The 12,035-nt window shown below is 42.7% G+C and overlaps 1 protein-coding gene across 1 annotated transcript in view; it reads left to right on the top strand.

Annotated features, from left to right (window-relative positions):
• The window catches only part of LOC147734876 (alpha-N-acetylgalactosamine-specific lectin-like), a 124,130-nt gene that overhangs the window by 43,271 nt on the left and 68,824 nt on the right, over nt 1-12,035 (top strand). Inside the window, exon 4 of the mRNA XM_086952519.1 lies at nt 1,320-1,460. Within this exon, the coding sequence (XP_086808645.1) occupies nt 1,320-1,460 (141 nt within the window). The remainder of the gene's footprint in view (nt 1-1,319; nt 1,461-12,035) is intronic.

Here is a 12,035-nt window from a genome sequence, read left to right as displayed (position 1 = left end):
TAAAGGAAGGAAAATGGAAACTTTGCCTCAGTTGGGTAGTCAAATACAGCCACCGCTGGGCCCCTGTGCCAGACACCTGCTGCACGTTTGATAACAACACCTACTGCTTAGATCTTGGAAGCTGGTGCTGAACACACTCTTCCAAAGAGGAACATTTGAGGAGAAACAAGGATTCATAGCCTACATTTCATTTTTTCTTTATTTGTTGATTGTTTATTCTTTCAAGCACCAACTTCAGTGTGGGCAAGAAATTAGTTATATGCGCAACCCAGTCTCAAGTTGGTGTCAGCCGGGTGGCAGACATAATGTTAATAAAAAGCTCTGCCACTTTCTTCATGGTAAGGTTTGGAAAGCATATTCCAGTCCTCTTGAACTAGATTTTTAGTGACATGACTTAAGATGGAATAGGTATCTTGCATTTTGTAATCTCTTACCAACAAAATCCAGTAGTTATCAGTATTGCTACACAGTGGTAGTGCATTTTGTACTCTGCAAGCTCCACTGTTTGTGATTTGTAAGATATCGAAAATCAAAGAAGCCATATACAATCAGTGTTGAGTAGTCACATACCATCTCCCTATGTTTAAGAAGAAACCCCAGGCCTCTTGTATTATTATTATATGTCTACATGTGGTTAACCGCTTCCATATCTTTACTGCAAAGACTTTGTCCTGAAAGGTGTTGTGATGGCTTTTAATGCGTAATTGTGTACCAGTGCAAAGTATCCAACAGTGATGCACATGAGGGCAAAGTGTTGAGGTATTTACTTTTCAGTGCAAAACGTTTTTTGTCCTGGAAATTTGCCTAAAAGAATCATGAAGCAAAGCTTTGCACTACTTTGCGTTACTTTGCATCAAGAAGGCATCCAATGGCTGCCGCATGAGCATTCCCACACAACCAATCATGGTTTTTGATACAAAGTAGTAGAAACAATTATTACCTCCACACTTTTCAAAATGTCTGTTTGTGTTGTACTATATAGCACTTATGCAAAGTATGTCAAAGTGTAGCATTTTGTACTGTGAGAGTACCCTTGCAGTACAAAATCTATGTTAGACATCTCACACAGAGCTTTGCATTATGATGCAAAAGTGTATATGAGGTGCTTTGCTGCCTACAAGTTCATCAGAGCTTTTGGAAGAGAGCACCAAGTCTTCATCAATATGGTGCTGCTTCTCCTCTCAACGCAGCACATCTGTCTTTCTGGCTGAATATTAAAGTCAAGAATTATCATTGTATTATAACAATAACACTACATTATAGAATCAGGTGCCATTCCCTGTGTCTAATCTGATGTACATTTTGTTTGTCTTTTCAAGTCAACCTGTCTCTCCTACAATTCTCACTTGGCCTCCATTCACAGCCAAGAAGAAAATGATTTTGTATTTGTTCTGATGGGAAAACCAGTCGATCCTTTCAACAAAGGCGCCTACTGGATAGGAGTTCATGACAGCTTCCAGGTGAGTGTCTTCCATTCTTCTTGATATGAATATTAGTTTGGTGTGTGCCAATCTTTATGCACATTTCAAATGTCTATCAAATATAGTTTTCTATGTTATGCTTGATACTTCATCCCTATTGGTAATGTAGTCTCTTTGTCTATGAGCTCACTCTCGCCTTAGCCAGAGTGTATGGTATCCATCCATTAGAATGCTAATATACAACCAATGTTCAATGACCTCTTTGATCAAGGTTCTCATTAACCTTGGGCGGAGCAGGCGGAGCGCCTCTACACGAAGATCCACGGAGTTGGAAAACAACTCAGTAGAACTTCTCTCTGCTCCACTACGTGCCTTACCCCTCCCAAAGTAATTATAAAGTAATAAAAAAGGCACTTACCTGCCATGGCTGCCTCCTCCTCGCCATGGCTGCTCTCCTTCCTCGTTCCCACCGTCCTTCTTCTTAGATAAATGCTAAGTTGTACGTCTTGCACATGCACACTCACAGGACATACAACGTAGGGGTTATCAGTGAAACAGGACGGCGAGGAGGAGGAGGGAGAGAGTCCATGGCAAGGAGGAAGCAGCCGCGGCAGGTTAAGTGCCTTTCTAATTACTTTATAATTACTTTGGGAGGGTGGAGAGAAGAATAACTACACACCGCCATGGAGTTGCAGATTTGCCTAAACTATGCTGGCGGAGCATAGCTAAACGCCCAGGCTTATTTCTCATGCAGAAAGGCATGACCACTCTTGCAGTGACAGTTATGAAACAAAGGCTAGAAGTACGAAGCTATGTTGCCGTCTCAAACAGTTGAATCCATTTAATTGGACAACAAAAGGGTATTTTTTTTAAATACTTGATCGATTTTAGGACTCAGACTTATCAACATTTTTAATGGGTTGTGCATGGATACCCGTTCACCATTTGAAAGAGGCATACTGTGCCCATCCCTTCCAAATTATGAATCCATACCATATGTATCAATGGTTTGCAGCTGCATTTCTGGTCACAAGCCAGTGAAAAGTTACTGACTCTCATATTAAGGCATCCATATTTCCTTTATGGCAATTGGGCTACTTGATGATCTGCTGACCCTTACAGATCACCAATGGCAGGGAGCTGACATTTGAAACCCACCTTACAAATATTAAAGAGGTAGATCCATCTGCAACTTACTCCAGTTCCTTATTTTGTGATCCTACTTAATAGTAGATATGTCAGTCTGCAAATTAAGTTTCTGGTCGCAACAATGGTTGCAAATTGGGTCTTATTTTGCAAACAGAATGGTGTACATCTGACCTAAAGTGCATTTTACTTAAGACAGATGTTTCCATATGTATTTGTTTTATTTATATACGTTTTATATAGTGCTAGATAGCCCCATAGGTGGCAGAATGCTTTACAAGGTCATGATAAGAAACAGTAAATGCAGGCATGCAATGAACATATGAGACAGTAGTTCAACAGACAAATGGTTCCCATCAAAGGTGCAAGTTTAGTGACCAACAATAGAGACACAATTCGAGAGGTACTAAAAGTCAGAGAAGCACAATAAAGAAAGAGCAAACCGAGCATCAGACAGAAAGTCTAGGTCTGATAAAGCGATATTTTACTGAGATTCGTAGACTAGGAGTTAAAGTAGTAGGAGTTTCAGGTTTCTCTTGAAGCAAGGGAAGGCTTGCATCGAAGGTCACATGGTAGGGAGTTCCATATTCTTGGAGCATTTCCAGAAAAAGAGCGTAATTTGGTTGCTGTCTTTTTTAGAATGGGAGGTAGGAGCAGAAGAGCATTGGAGCTTCTCAATGATCTTGTGGTTCCTGCTTTCGTCAGCTTGTTTTTGAAGTAGTTAGGTGTGTGAGAGTGAAGGGCTTTGTGGATGATACATGCAGTCTTGTAAGTACACCTTCATTCAATAAGAAGCTAGTTGATGCTCTTGAATACAGGAGTGATTGCTCAAACCGTTTAGGAGAGATGAGTTGGGCTGCCATGTTAAGAACAGATCTCAGGGGCGAGGTGAGTTTTAGGCATCCCAATGAGAGTGGGATTACCATAGTCTAGTTTGGAGAGGACCAGAGATTGCACCACATTTTTTAAATCATCTGCAGGAATAAATGGTTTATGTTTCTCGAGGTTTTTGAGTGTGTACAGGGCTCCTTTTGCTGTATTCATGACGTGCTCTTTCATTGACATTTTGTTGTCCAGGAGTTTGATAAAGTAAGATAGCACTTTAAAGCATTTAGGTCGATGAGCCATTCGTGAATCGAAAGGGTGTTACTTAAAGGGAAGAAAAGAATACCTTCTGTCTTGATGTGCTCAGCTTTAAGTGGTTTGTGTGAAATCAGGATTGTAATTTGTTCAATGTGTCGTTAAGATGTTGAATGTCACTGCGTGATTTTATTTTGTAGTAAAGTTGGGTGGTTCCATAAAGATATTGAAAAGGGAGGGGATAGAATTGAGCCTGGAGGCATGCAAACATTGATCCGAGTGGGTTTAGACAGGCAAGAGTTTATTTTGATTTGTTGCGAGCGGTGTTGAAGGAAGGAAGAGAACCATTTTAGTACAGTGTCGTTCTAACTGAAACACCACGTAGGGCTGGGTGATTGACTGTATCGAATGCTGCTGATAGGTCAAGTTGAATAAGTAGGCAGATGTCACTCTCATCTAAGGCTCTGTGGATGTCATCCGATAGGTTCAGAATGGCGGTTTCAGTACTACAGCCTTTTTCAAGGAAAGAGAATTGTTGTATATGATGATTAAGTTGCTATAAGACACATTTTTCTAAAGTCTGGGCAGGGAACCGGAAGTTGGAGGTGAGCAGCGTAACAAAGCATGAGGGGCCCTAGTGAGGTGGGTAGTGTAAATTAAACCCAGGCAGTAAGTCACTTTCACAAGGAGGAAGTACGATGTTGTAGAAAGTGCATAACAACTAAAGACACTCATATAATGTAGTTTCAAGTACCTGCAGCAAAATTCAGTCTTACAAGATAGCCTATAGATACTCAAGGCGTAAATAGGATGTTGGAGAAGCGTACACAAAAGAAAATCATAGACACGCCATGTAATGTAGATCAACATTCCTTCATCAGAAGTCATATTTACAAGATACCTTTCAGATTCAAATTGTGTCCACAAGATGGAGCTCCAAGCTTGACAATAAGCAACCGGTCATGTAGATCCAAGAGCCTGTAGAAAATCTGGTTTGAAACAAAAGAAAGTAGCCTTCATAACTAATTGTGGCTCCTAGATGGAGCTCCAAGCTTAGCCATTCGTTTGGAGTCACCAGACCTCGAGTGAGTGATGTAAAACACTGGGGATGTGTGATGGCAAAGGGGATGTGAAAATGGCTACACGGGGTGGGTGAAGACACCGAGGAGGGGTTGCAACAAAATAAAGCAACATGAGCCAACCATCTTCTCCTGTACCTTACCTTTATCGTATGTCATCACTTTAGATTGAAAGTGTGAGGTTTTCCAGAGAGGTTAAAGAATGCTCTGAAAGGACACAAAGTTTACCATACATTTTACTGTAGGAAATTCATGTATAGTATACTGAACACAGGTCCACCAAAAATGAACTACTTTCAGCAGTATAATAATTTATTGGCGATATATGATACTAAAGTACGTCCAGTTAGTATGGGGCTGATTCACTAAACTAATTTGAGATAAAATCCTAAACTTACTACTTTTGGTATTCACGGAAGGCATAGTAAAGTTAGGACTCCTAACTTTACTACTTCTAAACTGAGACAAAATCCCCACTTTAAGACTTTCAGTAGTAAGTTTAGGATGTTATCTCAGATTAGTTCTATGAATCAGCCCCTATGACTCTCTCAATTGCTTGCCCTGCATTGTTTTCTCAATCCCCCTTTTATGGTTTTACTCTTATTCTCTTCCTTTCTCACTCATAAACATGCACACAAATTATTTTATTTACATGTCTCTCAGTCTCTCTCTCTCTCTATCTATGTTTTTCTTTCACACACACCCACACACACATGCACACACACATGCACACACACATGCACACGCACACATACATGCACCCACACATGCACACACACACACCCACACCCACACACCCACCCACACACCCACACACCACACACAACCCCACACCCACACTACAAACATACACAACCCATCACACACCACACACAACCACCCACACATAGCCCCCCCACACACACACAACCACACAACCACCCACACACACACACAACCCCACACAACCCCACACACACCACCCCCCCACACACATCACCCCACACACACAACCACACTCACACACACAACCACGCACACACAACCCCCACACACAACCCCACACACACACAACCCTCACACACACAACCCCATACACACACCCAACCCCACACACAACCACATAAAACACACACAACCCACTACAAACACATACAACCCAACACACACCACACACAACCACCCACACACACACACAACCCCACACACCCAACCCCACACACCCACACACAACCCCATAAACACACCCAACCCCACACCCAACCACATAAAACACACAAAACAACACACACACAATCCCCCCACACACAACCCCCCACACACAACCCCCCCACACACAACCCCACACACACCCACACACAACCCAACACACACAACCAGCCACACAACCACACATACATAACCCCACACACAACACCCACAAAAACAACCCCACACACACAACTCCCCCAACACACACAACCCCCCCCACACACACACACACAACCCCACACACAAACACAACCCCACACAGCCATACACACCCACACACACCACACACACAACTCCACACACACAACCCCCCCCACACACAACCACACACACATAACTCCACACATACAACCCCCCACACACACAACCACACACACACAATGCCACACACACAACCCCACACATACACACACACACCACACCCACACACACAACCACACCCACACACACAACCACACCCACACCCACACACACCACACTCACAGCACACACAACCCCACACCCAACCCCACACACCCCACAAACACGTTCAGTTTGCGATGTTGCTATGAACTGCTCAGATCAACAAAAACGCTGACAAATGAAAACCTAATGCAGGATAAATTTATGAGATGCTGCCCGCTTACTATCCTCACAAGCCATCATTTTCTCATTATTTTATGCCCCAATGCTAAAGGCTCTGCTTCGGAATGTATGCTTTATCCGAGTTACCCAGGAAACCGGAAGGAAGGACATTGATATCTCAGAGGAATGACGCAGAGGAACACACACGAAGCAACAGTCCTTTGAAGGATGCCTGATGGCCTGTGGTCAAAGGAGGCCTCATTTGGGGTGCAGTGTGCTTATTCCAAAGCATAAAGTCTGTACACCAGCAACATGCCACCTGCGTCCACTCGGACACATGGAAAGGTTTAGAGACGGTAATAGAAGATGACAAAGGAAAGCATGTCACCGCATTCAAGTGGCACAATGACCTTCTATGCGCAATTCTGCTCTCCCTAAAAGCTGCGTCTCGTGTGGATGGAAAACAAAGGCTAATGATACAGAATGTTGCATGATGATAAGTAGCTTTTTTGAAGCGGCTATCTGGCTTACATTAGGGACAGTTTGCATGTCCTACAGAATGCCCGTGTGAATTGTGTTGAGAGGAGCAGTGGATACCAACTAATAAAGCAAGCGTGGCCGCGGGGCTGTGCAGCCGCAAACGAAGGTGAAATCGCCAGGATGTCAAGCCGACAAAGCGACCACGAGCAGGCTAATGTAAACAAACACACACGTGTCCCAGATTACATACAGATGGACCCTGCACTCGCCGCAGCTCGCTCCCTCAAGGTGGATCTCGCCACATGCACGAGTGTGTGGAAAAGAGGTGACCAATTTCTAAAGGTCATCTCTTAGAGCAACGCATGCTCGCTCCGCTAAGTTGGACCTAAAAAAAGGCCTATCCTTCTGGATGTCGATGCCAAATAGTTTGCCTCGCTCCTCTTGAAAGATCTTGACCTGTGGGCAATTTTTAGGAATAGGATACCCTTCAACCAAACCGGCTTTAGAGCTTACTTGGCACATCTGATAACCTAGTAGCCATCATGATGCTTGTTGTAAAACAAATAAGGAAAGGCAAGCTTCTTTAATACTATTTTATAGATTATAGCATGGCCTTTGATCACAGAAACTGCCAGTTGCTTTGGCCCAAATTCAGAGCCTGGCCAATACCAGCACCACTTTAAGTGACCCTCAATTGTTGTACTCTGATATGTGGGCCAGAGTAAAACTAGGGAATACTACTTCAATCTCAATTACAATAAAAACTGAACCCAGCATCAAACAAGGGTGCATACCAGCCTTCGCACTCTTGAATCTACATGTGTGTGACCTGGTACCAGCACTGGACTCCATTGTCAGTCATGCACCAAAACTAGCGAATAAGCCAATAACTACACTCCTCTATGCAGAACATGTAGTCCTTTTACGTGAAATGGCGATGGGGCTACAAAGATCGATCAACACACTACACAAGCACAGTACTTTAAATGTGATGACAAACTTCTAAAAAACAAACATCATAATATTTGGCAGAAAAAGGAAAAAGCTAGGGGCCCAATTCACAGAATGAACTTAAGACTCAATCCTAAACTTACTACTATTTTGTTATTCACAGAATGCACTTACTACTTTTGGCATTCACAGAATGAACTTACTCCTTTTGGTATTCACAGAAGTTAGGATTTTGTCTTAAGACAGACTTAAGACAGACTTAAGACAGACGTAAGACAGACTTAAGACAAAATCCTAACTTCTGTGAATACCAAAAGGAGTAAGTTCATTCTGTGAATGCCAAAAGTAGTAAGTGCATTCTGTGAATACCAAAATAGTATTAAGTTTAGGATTGAGTCTTAAATTCATTCTGTGAATCGGGCCCTAGGTGCCTGGTTTCTGAATAATCATCACTTGGCAAAATCAAACAGATTTACATATCTTGGGTGCTGGCTGAATGATAAAGGAGGTCACCTAAATATCTCAACTCACTGAGGCCATGAACTGCATCTTTGCAATTTGCTTTCCTAATAATGTTTAAAACCACAAAACAGCCCACTCTGGAACCCATGATGAAGATAATTAACGTCAAACTTATTCCTACATTGACATGCAGCTCAGAAGCATTTCGAGGAGGATTAGGTGCCTTCTTCAACAAAGCACAGAGCACTATCTTTAGATCCTTGTTAAACAGCTACACAACACTTAACCAGCTCAAATCAGGATGGAATAAAAACCGAATGTCCAACACGTTTTCCAGAAAGCTAGCCTCCTGAAGTACATGCACTGAACACGAGCAGCCAAAACTGGAACTCCAAAGAATTTAATCTGGCTGGAAGTAATGTCCTTAAATTGGCTGCAGACCCTTAATCTTTGGTCAATTGCCTCACCAAAGCCCTGGAACTGAAAGGCGCTGCCACTCTGTGGAATCTACACCTGTCACACCAGCAGTTTGGAGCAGTTCTAAATGAGGAGGTTCACATGGATTCCTTCATGAGGGATCATCAGAGTTTCATGAGAAGAAAGTATTCTCACCTGGTAATCAACCATTATGACCAAAGTGGGATGCAAATGTAGATCACTCAACCATTCTCTGCCTCTTCCAAAACCAGGTTTTGCCACCTACACATGGGATGGTTTTAATCATTAGATTTCCTGCAACCCTGGGCACTCCAACCATCTCTTGACAAGTGTTGTTTATGCAACACGACCTAGGAGAACCTGTCACACCTTCTTTGCATCCGCCCCTATTTAACCAATGAATGAAGAAGGTTTATTTGACACCCCCTGATCAATGAAGGGCTACTGTTGATTGTGACAGTTGATGAATTTCTCCTGTATGAAGCCCATCTGGAAGTAATAGCCAACCATTTAAAAACTTGAGTAGAGAGGACAAAGCATGAAGGAACTTTTCCACACTAATCACTTCTCCAGTTATCTGGCCCTCCTTAGTGTGGTTGCTACTTGCAGAACAAGGACCATGTGTGAACAAAGCGGTCAGGCCTCTAGTGGAAGGTTGTCATCTTCATCATGACTTGTTCCAAAACATCACTGGATGATTATTTTAAAGGGACAACTTGTCCTGCTGCGCCGCCAGCAGAAACACAGCGCTACATTATCGCCGCTTTTATCGGCAGGAAACTGCCGATAAAGCGGCGATAATGGGATTGATAATATTCTCTATTGAATTCGTATCGAAGCCCATGTTAAATGTCTTGACATCTAACATGGGATTCGATTGGAATTCATAGAGCATATTATCAAGCCCATTATCGCCGCTTTATCGGCAGTTTCCTGCTGATAAAAGCGGCGATAATGTAACGCCCTTTCTTGATAATATGCCCCACAATGTCCAGCAACTGTTCACTACAATCAATGCGCTTAGTTTCTGTTCCCAGAGTGGGCAAGGTTTAGAGTGTCATTGTTCTGTGGCCTGTTCTTGCTGGTTTATATCAGTTCTCAAAGTTTAATCATGCTGGTAGAATTTTTAAAGGTCAAAATATATTTGAATAACCTGAACACAGCGGCCAGTAGAGGTCTTCGGTCCCGGTGATAGTTTTGACATTTCATAGTCCCTTAGGATTGTTGTGATCGTAGAATATTTTTAACAGCAAATTACTTAATAAATGGCGAAACGCATACTCTTTATTGTTAGGCCTGTATTAGAATAAGCATTTTACTGTTTTAGAGCACAGCACTTTGGGTCGGATGTACAACCGTTTACTGCAGTGGAAAAGGGGTATTCTGCCCATTTACAACCACAAAAAAGGTCTGGCCAATGCACTAACCCTATTTTGCAAGTAGCTAACCCATTAGCGAGTCGCCAAATATGGTTAGTGGCTAGCTATTAGGAAGGGGCATGCCAAGGGCGTCCCTTCCTTTTACGAGTGCAAATGCCATGTAAAGTGTTTTGTGATTTCACTAGCAGTCGCAAAAAACTCGCAGTTTACCACCTATTACAAGTAGGTGGTAAACCATTCACAAACAGAAAGGGGTCCCCAGGGGACCGCTTCCCATTTGTGAATGGGGTGCAAATATTTTTTTAGATAAGGCAGGGGTCCCTGGGACCACTGCCTGCCCTCAAAAAATGAAACTGAAAAGTTTAATTTTTCTTTTTTAAATGCATCCTGTTTTACTTTAAGGAATACAAGCTGCATTCCAAAAGGAACTGCTTTATTGAAAATGCAGTCCCAGTCATGGTGGTCTGCTGTGGTGGCAAATTGCGTCAGTTTCATTAATATTCATGAGGCTTGCAATTTGTGACCCCATTGGGAATCGCAAACAGTGTCTGAGACACTGTTGTACATTGAATTTTGCGACTCGCAAATTGTGAGTTGCAATTCGCGAGTCGAAAAAATTCAATGGTCGTACATCTAGCCCCTAATATAATATTGTACCAGAGTAAAGTCTCGGGTCCACTAGCACCGATCCTTTTATTCTGGAGATGCTGCTGAATGCAGTTAACCCCTTGCCTGCGGTCGGAATTCCGCTCCTGTGCGGCACATTCCGATCGCGGGCGTGGTCGTGACGGCTCCCGGCTGTCATCAGCACACGAGCACTGTGTGCCATGACGGACAGGAGCCGTCACCAGCATGCAAGGGGTTAAACGTTTTTATTGAGCCCCAGAAACCTAGGACCGAAATGGACGAACTGGTAAAAAATCTTTTGACGACTATCGTTCATCGGCATACATTATCATGCTGAAAGCCATCTGCACAAACTGGTACGTACACTGAATCTTAGATTGTTTTCTTTTGCTAGCTCCCGTTTTAAAAATAAAAAGCCCAGGAATGTACACCGAGACATTGTTTATCTGTTTGCCCATTTTAATGTGTCAATTCTGTACATCTTTTAAAATAATTTTGTCGGCACTTTAATGGACTTTAATATCTAAATAAAGTACACACAAAACAAATATTTAGAAAACAAGCTCTGCTAGCCTACTACCCCCACCCACACAGACACACACACACACATGTATGCAAACATACTATATCAGTAGCGTTTCTGTGCAACCTGCCTCTTTCTCTCCCCTCTGTGTCTGCTTATTTCATCATTCCCGAATGCAGCAGAATCATTATGTGAGACAGATGCATGTTTTTCTGATGTTATCTTATGTACTGCGAAAATGTCAGGGGGTGCAGAGATTAGCGATTCCAAATGATTCACCTGTAGTTATCTGACTGTGATGTGGAATCAAGTCCACCTGAGACGGGTGACATTGCGTGGTTGAAAGCTCTGGCTATCCAGGCAGCAGACTCCTCTAGTGAGTAGCCCAGAAATTAGGACAGTAGCCCATTTCCTTGTTGTTCCTAATATGAGTGCCTTCTTAATACCTATTTGGCAGGTAACAGGAGTTTCTGCCCAAAAAGCTCTATAGTGAGATACTCGGTTTTACATTATGCCGAAAAATTACTGTGGGTAGCGTTGTTGACAAATCCAGCAGGTCAAGCAATGTGCAATCAGGCCCTCAAAAAGGCCTTGTTTCAGAAATACCATGGATAAATCTTTGTGATCACGCCAATATGAGCAGGTTTTTCTCCAC

This window comes from Lissotriton vulgaris, chromosome 1_2 (assembly GCF_964263255.1).
Source record: "Lissotriton vulgaris chromosome 1_2, aLisVul1.2, whole genome shotgun sequence".
NCBI classification, from domain to species: domain Eukaryota; kingdom Metazoa; phylum Chordata; class Amphibia; order Caudata; family Salamandridae; genus Lissotriton; species Lissotriton vulgaris.
Note: the sequence above shows the minus strand (reverse complement) of the source record. Positions and strands in the feature narration are given on the sequence as shown.